Source organism: Thalassophryne amazonica, chromosome 15 (genome assembly GCF_902500255.1).
Source record: "Thalassophryne amazonica chromosome 15, fThaAma1.1, whole genome shotgun sequence".
NCBI classification, from domain to species: Eukaryota; Metazoa; Chordata; class Actinopteri; order Batrachoidiformes; family Batrachoididae; genus Thalassophryne; species Thalassophryne amazonica.
Window position 1 is genome coordinate 8,809,662 of NC_047117.1, and position 19,750 is coordinate 8,829,411.

The window sequence follows — 19,750 nt, forward strand, 5'->3', positions numbered from 1 at the left end:
GAAGGAGAAGAGGAAAGACACCAAGACACCCGGAAGAGGTTATAGGCTTCTGTGGCTATGACTGGAGAAATTGTGCACAGTGCATGTTTTGCATTTTGTATCCCCAGTTATACAGCTTCATGGTGAAGTGGTATAGAGGAGGATTTTCTTTCACCAAAACATCAAATCTAGGCTTGCATCTCAGATGTACCTTCTGGCAAATTGTAGCTGAATTTTCATGCACTGCATATCTTTGGATGTGGGAGGAAGCTGGAGCACCTGAAACCCATCTAAACATGGGGAGAACATGCAAACTCCACACAGAAAGGCCACAGGTGGGAATCAATCCCATGACCTTCTTGATGTGAGGCAGCAGTCCTAACCAATGAGCTACCGTGCTACAGAATATACATTTAATTGGATATAAACCTAGCTCAGTATAATGATAACTTATATATGTATATATCCTAGTTTTAGATAAAAATGAGCATTCTAGCTACAATTCAAGAATTCAATTCTATTTAGTATTGCATTTTAATTAGTTTTGCATTTGGCTTAAATGTATATTCAAATGAAAATGCTAAACCAAACTGCATCTTTATTAACAACAACAACAACAACAACAACAACAATAATAATAATAATAACTACATATGTATACATATATAATATGGCCACAGAAATTATATAAATGCTTTTAACGACCTCATTAACATAACACTTAGTTGCTCCTCCCCCGTGTACTTTTGGGGGCGGAGTCTGGTTTGTGGGCACAGACGAAGGAGATCTTCAGTGACCGTGTTGACTGGAAGCTGATGCGGGATCGAAGCGACTCTGCGACGATGGAAAAACACCAAAGTCTGCTGGTGGAAATCGGTAAGTTTTCGTTTTTCTGTGTTTTTACGATAGTTTTGTTTGGTGGTGATGCTGTGTTTGTCTCTCAGTGGCGAGAAGAGAGTATTTTAAATGAGTGTCACTGATTCAAAACAGGTTTCAGTGGTCGAAAAAAGATTTATTCACACAGCTAAACAAGTTCTTTTCACGGAGATGTAGCGTTAATTTTGTAAACTACAATAAACCGGGTTTGCAGCACAAAAACTATATGGCTTAAAAATAAAGTTAGGTGCGTTATAATGAAGTGTGATTCACTGACTAATTTAATGCTGGGATTCAGTATTTATTGCCGTATTTCTTCATGAAAAGACATTTTTCTTGACTTTATTGGGATATGTCACTCATTTTTCATATATAACAGATTAAGATAAATAAGTGTTGAACAGGTGTTGATGCTTTCCTGAAGCCTCACAAGTGTGATACTGTTTCTGTAGAAAGGGATTCATTCGAGCGCATTCTCAAGGTCGGTATCCAGGCAGAATAAGCTCGAGGGGCGGAGTTTGTCGGCGAAAACATCGCCAAACTCAATACAAATACATGTAATTTGGTCACTATTCAAACGGGTCAGACACGTCAGTAAAGTCAATTTAATGTACAACGGTTCATTTTAGGTCAGCTTAGTGTATCAATGTCATTGTTCCAGGCAATGATAGTTGTCATCTGCCATTAGAAGCAAGTTAGAGATAATTAAACAACGGGCTGATTTCAATAAAATGTCATACAGCCGAGTGTGTTGTCACCGAGGGGCACGGAAATATGAATTCTCGCCTACGTCACTTTGCTGAAGTGACGTAGCGCAAACCTTGACAATTCCTATGCCAAGACCTGAAACTGCCAGTGATCACACCACACTGCAGCACCTAACTGGTTTCCCTGTGTTCCCTGGTTTTAAAATGCTCAGGGTCCAAACTATAAAGATTTCCTGTTTGACAGTATGAGATCTCTAATAATAGAGTTACAACAATGAATTGATTTATCGATTAGTAATCAATCTAAATAATTAAATTTTTTTAAAATCCAAATTCTCTAATTTCAGCTCCTTTCATGTGATAATTTTCAGATTTATTTTGCTAGTGTCTTTACTATCTATGGGCTGTGGAAAAAACAAAATTGTGGGCTTTGGAAATCATTGATAGACATTTTTCATAATTTTCTGTTTGCTTATAGACCAGTGCTGCAACTAACAGAATCTCTCATTTTCTAAATTAATCGATTCCTGCAAACCTCGTTGGAAAATAATTTCTGTCAGAAGTACAGGCTTTTATTTTTAAGTAAAATACACACAGTGTGCTACTCGGTGATGTTTTGCTTTGTATGTATTCTGATAAACTTCAGTGGTTTGCTTTGGGAGTCTGTGTAACCATGAGTGTCAAAAATAAATAAAGCTGTTTTTCATGAGCATCACAACTGATACCTGATGCCTTCTATTGAGCCCTCTGACTGTTTAATCGATGTGGATAGCAGGCTTTTTTAAAAACTGTCCGTTACTGTCCTATTTATGCCGGTGATATTAAAAATTTAAAAATAAGACAATGATCGCACTGTCACATCACTTCACAACAAACTGTGAATGAGCAAAGAAAAGTCCACATAGGTGAATAATAAAACCATTTAAACTGGTCTGTTGCTTGAGAAAAGGTACCATATAAAATATAACAATACTACAATTGGAGCCCAAACAACATACATCTGTTGACCCGATATTTCAGTTGGCCAATAATATCAGCAGATGTGAGTTTTTCATGTACATGTTTATCGGTTCATTTTTTGCAGATATGAAAACTTTTGTTTTACCTTCTAAACAATGCAGGAGGGCACTTGGGCTGTTGCAGATGTTGTCATTATGTAGTTTGCACAGTGGAGGGTAGTCTGATGGCATTATTTTTAATGGTATAAAGCATGGGTGGGACCCCCATCACACCTTGGTCACATTGATGACAGATGGAAGCAAAGTGACTAGCTGCTTTTCATTTTCATTGGGTCTTATGCAGCAACAAGAAAAAGTGGTGTGCTGCCAGATAGGTCCATGGGGCCAAAATAGAGGTCTTTTATGCAAATGCTAATCAATATGAAGCGGCAACTGCCAGTTCGATTGAAGGCAGTGTGATGTACATAGATCGGTTTTTGGTTATATTTATAATAACTCTTCTGGGCACCATCACCTTGTCATGGTGGAGAGCTTTGTGTGTCCCTATGAACCTGAGAGCTGTGTTGTCTGGAGCCTTTGTGCTCTTGGTAGGGTCTCCCATGGAAAATTGGTAGAAGAATGGTTCATCAAGACTGCATGGACAAACAAGGCATAGAAAACATGACCCACCCCGGAGGAAGCCCGGGGCCCCCATCTGGAGCCAGGCCTGGATGGAGGGCTCATCAGCGAGCGCCTGCTGGCTGTGCCTCCTGGGCGCCTCCCAAGAGAGGTGTTTCATGCACGTCCAGCTGGGAGGAGACCCGGGGACGACGCAGGACTAGGTGAAGAGATTATATCTCCACAGTGGCCTGGGAATGTCTCGGAATCCCCCAGTTGAAGGTGGTTAATGTGGCCCGGAAAGGGAAGTTTGGGGTCAACTACTGGCACTGTTGCTCCACGACCTGATCCCAGATAACGGGTGAAGATGTGTGTATGTATTTATAATCATTTTCACATTTAAACTATAAAACATCAAGGATTTGATAAAGAAATGCTGGGAATCATTGCCATTTTTTTAAACTCCCAAATATCTGCATTGGTATTGTCCCCAAAGATCCATATTGGTCAGACTCTAATTCTAATTTATAGGCGGTGGTTCACCACGCTGGAGATGGCGGCTGTGCTGTCCGGTGCCGCTTCAGAATTCCCTGAAGAGACAAGTAAAGAAATCAGGACTTGTTTGTCCCGAGGAAAAAAATAAAGAATAGATTGAATAGAATTGTCTTTATTGTCATTGAACGGGGGGAAGTACAACGAAATTAAATCCTCCTGCCATGCCGCCACATGATCTTTATCACTGCAGATCCACTCTGTCACCTGTGAGGCTTGTTCTTTGAGTTGCCCTGCAGTTACAACACCGTGTGTTTGTCATGAACAGCGTGGGAAAGGAGCTAATTGTGACACAGCAGATGTCTGTTTTTTTTTTTTTTTTTTTTTGCCTCCCTAAAATACTAATGTCAAGAGCTTCAATGAAAATCTTCTGGTAACAATGGCTCATTTGCATGTGTGCATTTGTGTGTGTGTGTGTGTGAGCTCACGGATTTGTGTCAGTATGAAAAAGGAGGAAAAAAAATACTGCATGCACATTTCTGCACGCCGGCATGTGATTGAATGCTTGGCGGAGTATTGATCAAACCAGCACTAATCTGTTAGCTCCTGTCAGTCTGTAATGAAAAGCACAGAGGTAGCGACGTGGCGCGGATGCAGACGGGTTACAGTGCTGCAAATCTGTTAATTGAACAGCAAAGGAGGAAGTGTAAATAAGGACTCTGTGGGGAATTTGCGCTGGCTGAGCAATTAGTTGTTGCATCTCTTTTGCACATGTTCTCAAAACAGGCTGGAATCAGAGTTCACGCTCGTTCTGTTCAATGCATCTTATTAAGGACAACTAAGATTGCTTTTTTAAACATTTCTTGTGAGTACTGCAGTCTTTGTGTTTCTGAAGTACTGTGGAGTTCTTTGAAGGTACTGTATGAATAATGCTGAAGTGGGAGGCACAGTTGTTAAGCACAGTCACTTCCCAGCAGGCAGGTCCTAAGTTGGAATCCACCGGTTGTTTGCCGTTTGTGTGTTCTCTCCATGTGGGTGGCCAACCACAAAACAAATTTGTGTATGCTTGTGGAATCGTTCATGCAGGTGACTGAACACAAGCACAAACTGAATGCAAACAGTAGCTAAAAATAAAAATAAAATGAAAGGTAAAAAAAATCTTAATTGATAACATAATCAAAATTAAATCTATGACCTGCATATGTACAGTTTGCTTTTGTGATTTCTAATGGCACATGCCTGTACAGTGAGGATCATAAGTATTTGGACAGTGACACAATTTAAAGAGCTACAGTGTAGGAATGTTAAATAATGTGTGACATGTACTTTAAAGTCAAGCCAATCTGATTGAGCACTTGCATGTCTCTATACCAGAACAACACACACAAGGAGAACGAAAACCTTGTTTGTTTGTGTTTATATATATATATATAACTGCTTCACTTCGTTGAATGGTACATTTCATCTTTCACCAAATTAAATATTGGTTCCATTGAAAGAATGAAAAAACTATCCATTATTTGTTTTATAGAACGGCTAAAATAGATCCTTGTCATTTGATACTTTATTAATTTATAAATAACAGAAAAGGGACTTGGTGTTCCACTGGTATTTTGATGTCAACAGTTCAAAATGAACTTTAAATTGGAGTCCAAAATTGTTCTCAGTCAATGTGGAAAAACAGTTGGATAGTTTAAAAATAATTGTGACAATGTAGTCCGTGATGCCGTGCACTGACTTTGTGTATTTAAAAAAAAAAAAACTGCGTAGTTCCTCAATCCAGCAAAAAAATCACATCAGAAATTTATCCAGCTTTTCATCCTAACAGCTCTTCATGCCTCCAGATGGCTTGCAGCGTAGTGGAGTTGTTTCTTTGTTTTGTGTGTGTTAGAAGAATTAGCAGTGTCACTTCGCTCCTTCAAATCGTCATCCACTAGCAAAACAAACTCCACCATGTTTAGCTAAATGCCACCCCTGGTAGTGTGAGCGTGCACGGTGGTCGGGCGTGCAGTAGCATATCGCCCCAAAATTGCATGTTAAAAAGAGCTATTGCACGGTAAAAGAAACACAGTGGCAAATGGTATGAGTGTTCCATGTCATGTGACATACACCCCACCAATCAAATGACAAGTACTCACTCAGCAGTTACATAAAAATCATTGTCCGATTCAGATGACTTCTGTTCTCTGAACAGCTTTAATTATGTAAGGTCAAAATAAATCCTTGTCATTTGATTGGTGGTTTTTATGTCACATGATATGGATCAAATGTACCATTTGCAATTTTGTTCCATTTACTGTGGAATTTGGTTCTGTTTAGTGTGGCGTATTGGTTCTATATATTTTGTGCTATTGCACGCCGCAACCACCATGTGCTCACACTAGCGACGATGGCGCTTACCTTCAAAACAAACATGGCTGGATTTGAACGAGCTTATTGACTGTGACGTCAGGATTGTTTTTGAACTATCTGACAAGTTGACTGAAAACAATTTTGGATTGGATTGGACTGCTATTTAAAGTTCGTGTTGGACTGTTTGGAACCTCTTGACCTCAATGGACCAGTGATGCACACCAAAATGTAAGTCCCTTTTCTCTTGTTTATAAATTAATAAGATATAAAATGACAAGAATCTGTTTTAGGTGTTATATAAAACAAATAATGAATGTTTTGAATGCAATGGTAAGAATACTTCATTCAGTGAAAGATGAAACGATCCATCTTTCACCTCATGAAATATTCTTACCGTTGCACTCATAAACATTTATTATTTGTACACTATATCGCCCCAACAATCAGATAATATTGAATGCTGCAGTAGTTGGGAAAAACCTGAGCGCTGACCTCTGTCGTGTCAGGATGGCGTACATCATTTTCGACACGTTTGATATTTACATCTCTGCAGGTCGTGAAGGCAGCAAAGCAAAGCAGTTGATTTTGTCAGTCGATGTCGTGTGGAAACCATGGATTCAAGAAAAATCACTTCAAGGGTGAAGAAATTTCTTAGAACTCATCAAACTAGTGATCAATAAACCAATCACTGTAAGCAGTCAGCAATTGACAACTGTCCTCATTGCTTGCCAATTCTCTAAAACGTAGGTTCACATTAACACTGAATACTAATGAGTACACATGGAACTGTAGTATTTGCATGATTAACATGTAAAGCAAAGATGTCAACCAGTGAGTCATATGTGTGTAGCTTTGTACATGGGAAGGGCTTGCTAATAATAATAAGATATTTAGATTTAACTTTTGAACTATATTACAACTTGCTCTCAAAATGAAACTTAAGGCAGAAGGCACAAGAAGATCTTATGAATAATCAGGCAGCTATTTGACTTGAGTTTAAAATGCCATCAATCTTCAATTTGCACATTTGGGCCTTTATTTTCTACAGAATACTGTGATATTGTGCAAGAATATGTTTAAAGCAGTGTTGCAGTAATTGGGGTGCTTTCACACTTAGGTTGTTTGATTCCGACCAAACATGGTGGGCTTACTCCGGATCAAACTGAACTACCATCCAGTTTGTTTGTAGTGTGAAATTGTTGGATTGTTTAGTGAAATTTGGATTGTTTAGACTGAAAATAAACTGACAATTTAATTAATTGATACAGTACAACAGAGTTTGGTAATTTTGAACAGTGTTCTATTAAAACAAGAAGCTCTGGCTCTTAACGGCTGCTTAAAATTCTGACTTTTTGTGAGGTTACAGTTGAATTGCTCTGTGTAATATCACACACATTATTCACGTTGACCCACACTGGGTAACACTCTGCACTTAAATATTCCACCTCTCGCTGCCCATATTTTCTACTCATTAAAGATAAAACATCTAATTCTGTCCACCAAGAACGTATTCAAATGATCGGTGTTTATTTATTTTTGTCTGTTTGTCAAAATTACTGCACAGATTTTGATCAAATTTGCACCACAGAGAAATATTAGGGCATGGAAGACTCCACTGAATTTTGGAGGTGATCTGGATTCTAAATCAGGAGTTGACTTTATACAGGCTTTGAAGGATTACGTCAAAACTACTTCAGGGATTCTCACCAAATTTGCACCACAGATACAGTGAGGAAAATAAGTATTTGAACACCCTGCGGTTTTGCAAGTTCTCCCACTTAGAAATCATGGAGGGGTCTGAAATTTTCATCATAGGTGCATGTTCACTGTGAGAGACATCATCTAAAAAAAAAAAATCTGGAAATCACAATGTATGTTTTTTTTTTTATATATATATAATTTATTTGTATGTTACTGCTGCAGATAAGTATTTGAACACCTACCAACCAGCAAGAATTCTGGCTCACACAGACCTGTTAATTTTTCTTTAAGAAGCCCTCTTATTCTGCACTCTTTACTTGTATTAATTGCACCTGTTTGAACTTGTTACCTGTATAAAAGACACCTGTTCACTCACTCAATCAATCACACTCCAACCTTTCCACAATAGCCAAGACCAAAGAGCTGTCTAAGGACACCAGGGACAAAACTGTAGACATGCACAAGGCTGGGATGGACTACAGGACGACAGACAAGCAGCTTGGTAGAAGACAACAACTGTTATGATTATTTATTAGAAAGTGGAAGAAACACAAGATGACTGTGAATCTCCCTCGGTCTGGGATTCCATGCAAGATGTCACTTTGTGGGGTAAGGATGATTCTGAGAAAGCTCAGAACTACACAGGAGGACCTGGTCAATGACCTGAAGAGAGCTGGGACCACAGTCACAAAGATTACATTAGTAACTCATGATGCTGTCATGGTTTAAAATCCTGCAGGGCAGCAAGGTCCCCCTGCTCAAGCCAGCACATGTCCAGGCCCGTTTGAAGTTCACCAGTGACCATATGGATGATCCAGAGGAGGCATGGGAGAAGGTCATGTGGTCAGATGAGACCAGAATAGAGCTTTTTGGAATCAACTCCACTTACCATGTTTAGAGGATGAGAACAACACCAAGAAAACCATCCCAACCGTGAAGCATGGGAGTGGAAACATTATACTCTGGGGGTGCTCTTCTGCAAAGGGGACAGGACGACTGTACTGTATTGAAGGGAGGATGGATGGGGTCATGTATTGCAAGATTTTGGCAAACAACCTCCTTCCCTCAGTAAGAGCATTGAAGATGGGTCATGGCTGGGTCTTCCAGCATGACAATGACCCCAAACACACAGCCAGGGCAACTAAGGAGGGGCTCTGTAAGAAGCATTTCAAGGTTCTGGAGTGGCCTGGCCAGTCTCCAGACCTGAACTCAATAGAAAATCTTTGGAGGGAGCTGAAACTCCAAACCTGAAAGATCTAGAGAAGATCTGTATGGAGGAGTGGACCAAAATCCCTGCTGCAGTGTGTGAAAACCTGGTGAAAAACTACAGGAAACGTTTGAGCTCTGTAATTGCAAACAAAGGCTACTGTACCAAATATTAACATTGATTTTCACAGGTGTTCAAATACTTATTTGCAGCAGTAACCTACAAATAAATTATTAAAAAAATCATACATTGTGATTTCTGGATTTTTATTTTTTATTTTTTTTAGATTATGTCTCTCACAGTGGACATGCACCGAAGATGAAAATTTCAGACCCCTCCATGATTTCTAAGTGGGAGAACTTGTAAAATCGTAGGGTGTTCAAATACTTATTTTCCTCACTGTAGATATTAGGGCATGGAAGACTCTGCTGAATTTTTGGAGGTGATCCGGATTCTGGATCAGGATTTCACTTTGTAGACTTTTAAAGTTTACGTCAAAACGACTTAACAGATAAGACATCACTGTGAAACCAAGATCAAGACACTATTTTGTTTCAGCTTGTGAATTGAATATCAGATTCCAACATCTTGATCAGTTGGACCATCCTGGATCAGGATGCAATTATTGCATTGTGTTGTGGAATCCGCAACCAGGTAAAGTCCGGGTCACGGTGCGAATCACATATCTTAGATTTTGAGTTCTTGTCAACCCTTGGCGGATGTCAGAAATTTCCGATTGCTCTTGTTTGTCCGTGTTGCTGCGGCAGGTGGTAAGAGGTTAAAATGTCATTTTTGATGGCCAGTGCTGGTTTAAAAATACAACAAACAACAATAGTGGAGTTACAATGAAAAGAATGTCAGACTTCAGATATTAAAGGGGTCATATAGTGCAAAACCAGTAATACGATAATATGATACAATTTCTGGCCAACAAGTGAAATATACCATCATACTCATTTTAGGTCATATTGCCCACAGACAATGATAGTGTGCGGCAGCTGGTGACAACCTCACGGTTAACACGCAACTAGGCTGCGGTTTATCAACATTTTGTGTGCATTTTCAAACCTGTCTAATCTGCACACCTATTGCGACTTGACGAGACGATTGCCTGCTACAAGAAACTTGTGCTTATTACATTTGATACAGTTTACTCCAAATAACCACAGGCATTTTGTCAGAAGTGGGAGAGAATTCTTTGTATTTTTGCTGCAAAGGGACAGCTGCAGCCTGTGCACTTTGCCTCGAGAAGTGCTTTACAAAGTTCATTATTTTTATTGTGTTGTTGATGACAAAGCTTTGCAGTAGTTTCTAGGCCAACTGGGGCGAGTGTACTGAGGCATTTAGATTTCATACTAACAGGAGGAAGAACTCCAGTGGAACGGGTGGGTGTCCTGTTGCTCAGATGTGTGTTTATCTGCATATATCTCACACACACACACACACTGTGCAGAGTTATTGATGTTTGTGTCCAAACGCACCAGCACTCAATCAAGCGGTCTTATTTATCATCTTCATTTAACCTGCACAAGGCCTTTTAGGCTCCATCTTCTCGACCCTACATCGCCATGGCAACGCCTCTCTGGAAGTAGAACTCAGATTGGCAGACAAAAGCAGCGATGGCTTCTGGGAGGTCTGATTGCTTGTTCGCTCTTATATGGTGCCACTGTGCTGGACTGCATCCTCAAAATCAGCTGCACGCACAGCAGCGTGTCCATCATGTGTTTGTATTTGCAGTAGAAGACTGTAAACAGACTGCATTATTGTCTGAGGGAAAGTAAAGCGTTTTATCAGTTTTTAAAGAAAACCTACCTTGTTTAACTATCGGATTTTGTATTTTTTGTGTGCTGCAGATACCATCCAGCTGTGAGATGGATTTCGATTATAAACGCAGAGGCAGGAAACTTTAAAGTAATGTTGAAAAACTTTGCAGAAAAATGTGGTACTAGAACTCATTTTCGAAGATGTTGCTTAAAGTAGTGAGTATAACAATTTATACAGGTTGGCGCATTTTGTGTTGTTCTGTAGGCTACACACTAAGCACCATTCTAGTCCAATCCATGTTTTGATTTGTAAAGGCTCTTTCTCTCAGCAGTTTTAATTTCCTTCAGCTGAGCGGTTTTTAGGGTTCAAAGCCCGACGAGGCTGGGGACAACGGTTGTAATGCACCACTGTTCCCAGTTCCAGCAGGGGTGCCCTATAGGGGCGTGGGGTGAGAAAGTGCCCCCTCCCCAAACCCTTTAAAGGTCCACTTTTGTAGCCATTTTAAAGACATTTTTGAACATAACAATTAGTAATATTGATCAGATTCTAATACTTGTAAAAAAACTAAGATTTTGTTATTATTATTGCCTTAATGTCCAGCTGTGCTGTGTCAGCCTGATCCCATTAGATCTCAGAAGCTAAGCAGTGTGGGGCCTGGTTAATACTGGGATGGGAGACCTCTTTGGAACACTAGGGGCTGTGTGTGTTTTTCTAGGTAAAACTGGAGTTGCGTCAGGAAAGACATTTGGCGTAAAACGTGCCAAATAACCAGTGCGGGTCTAGCTGTATCCACTGTGGCCACCCCGAACACATGGGAGCATCAGGAAGGACGACAACAACATTACTATTGCCTTTATATTTGTAATTTTAAGAATGAAGTAATTTTACCTAAATTCCAGTATCGAGTATCATACACTAAGTACCTTAAGTATGTAGTGCATTATTTTAAAAATTGCTGTGTAAATTAAAGATGCATGTAGAAGGTAAATTCTACTCAAATTGGTCTTTTGTCGCCATTGGCACTTGGTTGACTCGCTTACGCCTCATTGCCAAACCCGCCGACATGGGACAAGTCAGGATAGCAATAAGACAAGTGGGTCTCTCAATCTACTTATCCGATAGGACAACTCTCTGAAAATACTTGGTGTTTCTGCCTGCATTATACATAATGACCTCAAGAGGTGTATTGTGTTGCACTTAAAAGGTCAAAGTCACTGGTGTGTATTTTGTGAAAAACTCAAGAGGGCAGTTAAACTTCTTTTAACTGCCTCATTATCACCAAACTTTTTTGTTCGGTACAGTATATTGACTCCAAGAAGCCTATTGCTTTAGGGTCAAGAGGTCAAGGTCAGAAGAGCATACGTAAAAATATTGAGCGCAGTCATTTTTCTAATTGCCTGATTTGTCACTAAACTAGGTATGTGTTTTAGTCATGCTGACCCCAAAAACTCCATTGATTTTAGGGTCAAATGTCAAAATCACCAAACTGTACTTTGTAAAAAAAAAAAAAAAAAAAAAAAAACCTTTCTGCAGAAAAGCAACAGTTGCCAGTGGAGGTATTTTGGCTGCAGACTTTTTTTTTTTTTTTTTTTTTTTTGTCAATAAGAAGACACAATTAGGATTATAGAAATAAATATAGAGGCGCTATCATAATTTAGCTGAAAATGTGCAAACTGTAATTTCAGAAATGAGTACAACTACTTTTTTCTTGACAAATAATTAATGCAGCTGATTGATGGCAGTGTCCTCTGTCAGTCATCATTCATTCACCTGCAGCTTAAAGGTTCTGTGTTTCTAACAGCTCGACATCCAGCCATCAACAACAAACACCTCCAAATTCACTTTGAAAGGAACTTGAGACTTTCTCTCATCTTTTTTATTTTATCTTTTGCACATGTGCATGCAGTATGTCGATTTTTGTTTCCATGTCGGTGCTTTTCTTACCCCCCAGTGTCATACCGGCGCGCGGCTGAGTGCGTGCTCGCGTGCAGCGCGGTGCTTATTAAGTAGCCTGGATGACTTCATAAACAAGTCTATTAGAACTAAATGTGTTTGTGTTCTGTCTTGTTTTTGTTGTGACGACCAAACTTTGATAACTTCTTACACTCTTTCAACCTTGTCATTATTTTCCCAGCAAACCGTTCACTGACGCGGCAGACATTTTAAAAGTGTCACAACACGGTTTTATAAAATTTTTTTTTAAAGTGCAACACCTTTTGAAGCAGTTATTTACCCGATGGAGAAAATAGAGCTGCAACAATTAAAGGCGATTAAATTTATAGAGTATTTTGATAAACTGTTAATTGAGACATTTATTTAAAAAACGAAAGAAATCCAACTTTTCAGATTTGAGCTTCTTGAATGCAAATAATTTCTGGTTTATTTGAGGAGTGTCGTTGCTACTGTGGACAAAACAACTTATACATGTATGTATGTATATTATACAAATAATGAATGTTTGAGTTCAATGGTACAAATATTTCATGAGTTGAAAGATTGTATGTTTCATCTTTCACCTCATGAAATATTCGTTCCATTGAATGAATGGAAAAAACCATTCATTATTTGTTTTATTTTACGGCTAAAATAGATCTTTGTCATTTGATATTTTATTAAATTATTAACAACAGAAAAGGGACTTACATTTTGGTGTGCATCACTGGTCCGTTGACGTCAACAGGTTCCAAACAGTCCAACACTAACTTTAAAAAAGTCCAAAATTGTTCTCATTCAACTTGCAATAGCATCTTTAAGAGCCGTTTCAAAACAGTTGAAATTCACATTGGCGTAACATGCACTTGATGCTTGTTGGATGTGCATGAAATCTGTCTGCCCTCAGTGAAGATGGTTCAAGATATGACCAGATTTTTTGGAGTAGTCACAACTATGAAAAAATGCTTCTTTAATAAGAAAAACCCACATAAACGTTGCACCTTTTGTCTGTATTATCAGCCCTAATTTTGTGCATTGTTGAAGTGTACTTCCCTCCCCAAAAAATCTGGAAAACTTTCAAATCAACAAACAAACATTTGATTTAAATTTTAAATTGTTAACTGTATGTGATGGTGCACTTTCAGGGGTTAAACTGCCTTTGTGAATGAGATGTTCCATGTTAGTAATCTTGGGTGTCGTTGTCCTGTAGGTTTGTTGACGTGTCACTGACGAGGTCTTCCAGACTCTCGTCCTTTCACGCCTCCATGGAGCTGATCCAAGCCACCTTGCTGCCTCAGGAAGTATTCGCGGCTACCTGGACAGCCAACTCGGCTCCACCCTCCTCCTCCTCCCAGTCGCCACTTCTCAGCGTAACGCCAACCGATGCTTCTTTTCTCCTTAATGACAACTGCCACAACTGCACCAAACCAGAGTCGGGGTCACTTCCGGTTTTGGCTGGAATCTTCATCGCTCTGATCTACGGGATTGTGTGTATTGTTGGGCTGGTGGGCAACACTCTGGTTATCCACGTGATTGTGAACTACACTAAGAACGACTCTGTCACCAACATATACATCTTGAACCTCGCCATTGCTGACGAGCTGTTTATGCTTGGCCTGCCCTTCATGGCAGTTCAGAACGCGCTGCTCTCCTGGCCCTTCGGATCTCTTATGTGCCGCATAGTCATGACTGTGGATGCAATCAACCAATTCACCAGCATCTTCTGCCTAACTGTGATGTCTGTGGACCGCTACCTGGCAGTGGTGCACCCCATCCGCTCCACCTGGTGGAGGCGGCCCTGTGTGGCGAAGGCCATCAGTGCCACGGTCTGGGCCGGGTCCTTTGTGGTGGTGCTGCCTGTAGTGGTGTTTGCAGATGTGCTGAAGCATGGTGGAAACTGCAGCATTGCGTGGCCTGAACCAGAAGAAGTGTGGAAGACATCCTTCATAGTTTACACATGCACTGTGGGTTTCTTCTGCCCCCTGCTGGTGATCTGCTTGTGCTACCTGCTGATTGTCATCAAGGTAAAACACCTACAGTTAAAAGTGCCATTCACAACTACAGTGAGGAAAAAAGTATTTGAACACCCTGTGATTTTGCAAGTTCTCCCACTTAGAAATCATGGAGGGGTCTGAAATTTTCATCTTCAGTGCATGTTCACTGTGAGAGACATAATCTAAAAAAAAAAAAAAAAAATCTGGAAATCACAATGTATGATTTTTTTTTTTTTAATAATAATTTATTTGTATGTTACTGTTGCAAATAAGTATTTGAACACCTACCAACCAGCCAGAATTCTGGCTCACACAGACCTGTTAATTTTTCTTTAAGAAGCCCTCTTATTCTGCACTCTTTACCTGTATTAATTGCACCTGTTTGAACTTGTTACCTGTATAAAAGACACCTGTTCACACACTCAATCAATCACACTCCAACCTGTCCACCATAGCCAAGACCAAAGAGCTGTCTAAGGACACCAGGGACAAAACTGTAGACCTGCACAAGGCTGGGATGGACTACAGGACAACAGGCAAGCAGCTTGGTAGAAGACAACAACTGTTATGATTATTTATTAGAAAGTGGAAGAAACACAAGATGACTGTGAATCTCCTTCGGTCTGGGATTCCATGCAAGATGTCACTTTGTGGGGTAAGGATGATTCTGAGAAAGCTCAGAACTACACAGGAGGACCTGGTCAATGACCTGAAGAGTGATGGGACCACAGTCACAAAGACTACATTAGTAACACATGATGCTGTCATGGTTTAAAATCCTGCAGGGCAGCAAAGTCCCCCTGCTCAAGCCAGCACATGTCCAGGCCCGTTTGAAGTTCACCATGACCATCTGGATGATCCAGAGGAGGCATGGGAGAAGGGTCATGTGGTCAGATGAGACCAAAATAGAGCTTTTTGGAATCAACTCCACTTACCATGTTTAGAGGATGAGAACAACCCCAAGAAAACCATCCCAACCGTGAAGCATGGGGGTGGAAACATTATACTCTGGGGGTGCTCTTCTGCAAAGGGGACAGGACGACTGTACTGTATTGAAGGGAGGATGGATGGGGTCATGTATTGCAAGATTTTGGCAAACAACCTCCTTCCCTCAGTAAGAGCATTGAAGATGGGTTGTGGCTGGGTCTTCCAGCATGACAATGACCCCAAACACACAGCCAGGGCAACTAAGGAGGGGCTCTGTAGAAGCATTTCAAGGACCTGGAGTGGTCTGGCCAGTCTTCAGACCTGAACTCAAAAGAAAATCTTTGGAGGGAGCTGAAACTCCAAACCTGAAAGATCTAGAGAAGATCTGTATGGAGGAGTGGACCAAAATCCCTGCTGCAGTGAGTGAAAACTTGGTGAAAAATTACAGGAAACATTTGACCTCTGTAATTGCAAACAAAGGCTACTGTACCAAATATTAACATTGATTCTCACAGGTGTTCAAATACTTATTTGCAGCAGTAACATACAAATAAATTATTAAAAATTCATACATTGTGATTTCCAGATTTTTTTTTTTTTTTTTTAGATTATGTCTCTTACAGTGGACATGCACCGAAGATGAAAATTTCAGACCCCTCCATGATTTCTAAGTGGGAGAACTTGCAAAACCGCAGGGTTTTCAAATACTTATTTTCCTCATTGTATCTTTAGTTCATTGTTGAGAAAAGTTGGGTGCATAATAATGATTCAATTTTTTTCTCAGTTTGTTTTAAAGAGCAGAAAAAGCAAAACTGGTGGGGAACAAAGAAAAAAAATGTTCAGAATTTTAAGATAGGGACTTTTTTATTACTTGATGGAACACTTATTTATATTTGTTACATTAGCAATAACACAAGCCCTGACTTATCTGGGTAGTAACCAAGTTAGCTTGTCCAGTACCGGTGGGGGGGGCAGTGTTTGTTTATACCCTTCTTGGGGGTGCTGGGGGGGGCACAGACATTCACTGAGAAAGTCCAACTTACCACAAAAAAGACAAGTACCCCAACAATTGTGTGTACCACATTTTATTTTTAAGAAAATCATCAGCCTGTGTGCAAATCTTGATGCCGTTCATCCATTGGTCCTTGGCCCAAAGCGCGCGCGCGCACACAAACACACACAAAGAAAGACTGCAGCTGCAATGATAGCTAAGTGAATATAATTATTAACGCCAAAAAAGCCACTGAGGACCTGCAAGTGTTGTGCAGCTCCAGCACCATCTGTCTTGCTTGCCCCCCCAACACACACACACACACACACACACACACACAAACCCTTAAACTGAATTGACAATTTGAAGCAAAACGTGTGCTGAGGATTAGTGATGACTTTTTTTGTGTGCAGGTTCGCACGGCTGGAAAACGCGCTCAGGCCACGTCCTTGCGCCGCAGAAAGTCGGAGCGTAAAATCACCAGGATGGTGGTCGTAGTGGTGGCAGTGTTCGTCCTGTGTTGGCTCCCGTTCTACGCCCTCAACATCATCAACCTGTTGGTGATCCTGCCCGGAGACTTCAGGGGCCTCTACTTTTTTGTCGTAGTTTTGTCGTACGCAAACAGCTGCGCCAACCCCATTCTGTACGGATTCCTCTCTGACAACTTCAAGAGAGGCTTCAGGAAGGCCCTGTGCCGCACTTCACGCAGGGTGAACACCACCAACAGAATGGGCACAGAGGTACAGCGACCCACAGAGGAATGGGGTGGGATCGCACTTCAAGCACCGAACCGTGAAGGAGCAACTGGTTTGCACAAGGACGTTTTCGAGATAAAAGAGGAAGCAGCAAATGGTGCACGTGGAGGTGGGATCATGCAAATGAGTGAAATATGCAGAATGTCCCCAAATGGAAAAAGCAGAGGGGCGGTGAAGGGGAGCACATCTGAGCTGCATCACACTCGAGACCTGGCAGTTAAAGACCCAGGGTTTGATCCCGCTGATGCACAGTCCACTTTAAGCAGTAAAACAGCACGTGTGAGGAACATCTCCCGACATGAAGCTTTCATGGATGAAGACTCAGCACTGGAGATCAGCTGTCTGTAACAGTTGTGTTTTCACTGGACTTTGTGGTATGTGTTGGAAAACGTACAATCGGCTGTGAGTACTGCAGAACACAGCAAAGGTTGCAGAATGACAGTCCAGTAAGGTACCACATGCATCTCGCTATCAAGGCCACATAACCAATTTATTGTTCACTGAATACCAGCTTGCACAGTATTAAACAGAAACAAAATAAAACATACCAATCCAGTACTCTGTAGTCCGTACGTACAGTAATGATGATTGGGGCATGGTCAAAGTGTTAACATTTTAACCACTTTGTGAAACTGTTTACATTTATAACTTTCCAATGTTTACTTTTTTTTCTGTCAGTTTTCTTTTAACCTCGGGCTCTACCAGCAGGAGCTATTTTAAAGGTGCATTACGGGGTTTTAATGCCACCTAGTGGAGATGTTTCAGACTGCAACAACCTCACCCCTGCCTTTCTAACTGTACGCCTGTGTGCATGCTCAAACATGAGCCAGCATTCTGTCTTTAATGACTGCAAAGGTATTAGCTGGTAGTAACTGACTGACATCAGCAGAGACGTTAACATTACTGAGGGCCCCTTCACACATAACATGAAAGACACAGAAACCGAAAGCAAATCCGCAAACCAAACACAAAATGGGGAACAACGAACCACCTTCTGTCATGACGGACGCACGACCGCACAGGCATGCACAACACATCGGGGACGGTTTCATGCACAATTATGCGCGTGCACAAGCAGTGCGAGTCGCTGGAACGTGTTGCACCACATCGCGCCGCTGATGTGGAGAAAAAAAAAACACTTGTATAATTAGTGAAATCACTGGGTTGATATCAGTAATAAATAAAAGGGGATGCAGTCCAGAACCCTGCAGTTAAATAAAAATAAATAAATGCCACATGCGGGTTTGAACCTGCAATTTACAAAAGCTCAGATTACCAGATGGGAACTTTACCACTGTCAATAACTGTGGTGAAGTTATAACTATAACTTCACCACTGTCAATAACAGTGGTGAAGTTATAGTTATAACTTTAGTCTATAGTTATAATACAGTTATATCAGGAGGTAAAATACCTAAAAAGGAGACAAACGTATATAAAAAAAAAAGTGCAGTAATAACTGACAAAATGGCGCTTGTTGCAGTGTATTTTTGGTGATGTGACTGAAAGTAGAGCAGTCACAATTATTACAATATTCGCCAATCGCAATTTTTCATATTCGCGATTACCGTGAATTATTTATTTTATCCACAAAGCATAAAATGACTCAGAATCTGATGTCATTGTGCTGCAGCCTCGCTCACTCTGTTTCGCTCTCATCTTAAGGCAGGACAATAACATGGAGGATGAGGAGCGATCCGTCCTGCCGTTTGGATAAGACGGCCGATTAAAACAGTGGCCTTCTTCTTCAAAGCCGTCTAAAATGCGAAGTTTACTGAAGGAGCTGTCGGTGTGTGTGCGCGTGCGGAGTCAACAGGCTGCAGACTGCGAAGGAGGGGGTGTGAGAAAGATTCCTGAATGGAGGCAAGACACGCTGCTGAGAACCATCAGTGCGAGCACGGAGCAGAGAGGATTTTAACCCGAGTGAACATGTTAAAAAAACAAAACCAAAACGTGGAGCTGCTTATACTTCTCTCTGAACTTTCTCTCCTGGTGTGATTCTGTCGTTACCATCCTATTCACACCATGTGCGTGTCGTATACTGAATTTATGAGATCATGAGATGAAATAAACGGTCAAATATCTTTAAAAACATATTTAAAAAATTAGACTGTATGAGCAAAAATTACACATACATGGGTTAAAATAAAACGCTGATGTGGAGAAGCTGTGGTGATGTTCAGACGCACAGATCACAAAAAGCAGGTGAGAACTCTGAACTTTAACAGCTGTTATTTTCCAAAGGTATTTATTTGTTCAATCTTGAGCTTAATGTAGTGTTTAAGCACAAAACATGACTGATGAGGAGAAACAATTTCAGAAATGCAACAGAAACAACCACAAATCAGAAAAAGTTGGGACTGTATTTAAAATTAAGAAAAATAAAAATGTTGCACTATTCCCAGTTTCTCCACTCACAGAAGCCAAACGTTCTTCCAGAGTTGTGCAATTATACTAGGATAGTAGAATATAAAGAAGGGGAAAAAAGAAAAAATAGACAAGATATTCGTCAATCGCA

The 19,750-nt window shown here is 40.5% G+C and overlaps 1 protein-coding gene across 1 annotated transcript; it reads left to right on the top strand.

Annotated features, from left to right (window-relative positions):
- The first annotated feature begins 766 nt into the window (after positions 1 to 766).
- LOC117526917 (somatostatin receptor type 5) lies at positions 767 to 18,527 on the top strand. The gene is made up of 3 exons (XM_034189046.1): positions 767 to 855; positions 13,777 to 14,590; positions 16,892 to 18,527. Exons 2-3 carry the CDS (start codon positions 13,832 to 13,834, stop codon positions 17,579 to 17,581), a joined length of 1,449 nt encoding a protein of 482 aa, XP_034044937.1. The 5' UTR covers positions 767 to 855; positions 13,777 to 13,831; the 3' UTR covers positions 17,582 to 18,527.
- The last annotated feature ends 1,223 nt before the right edge of the window (positions 18,528 to 19,750 follow it).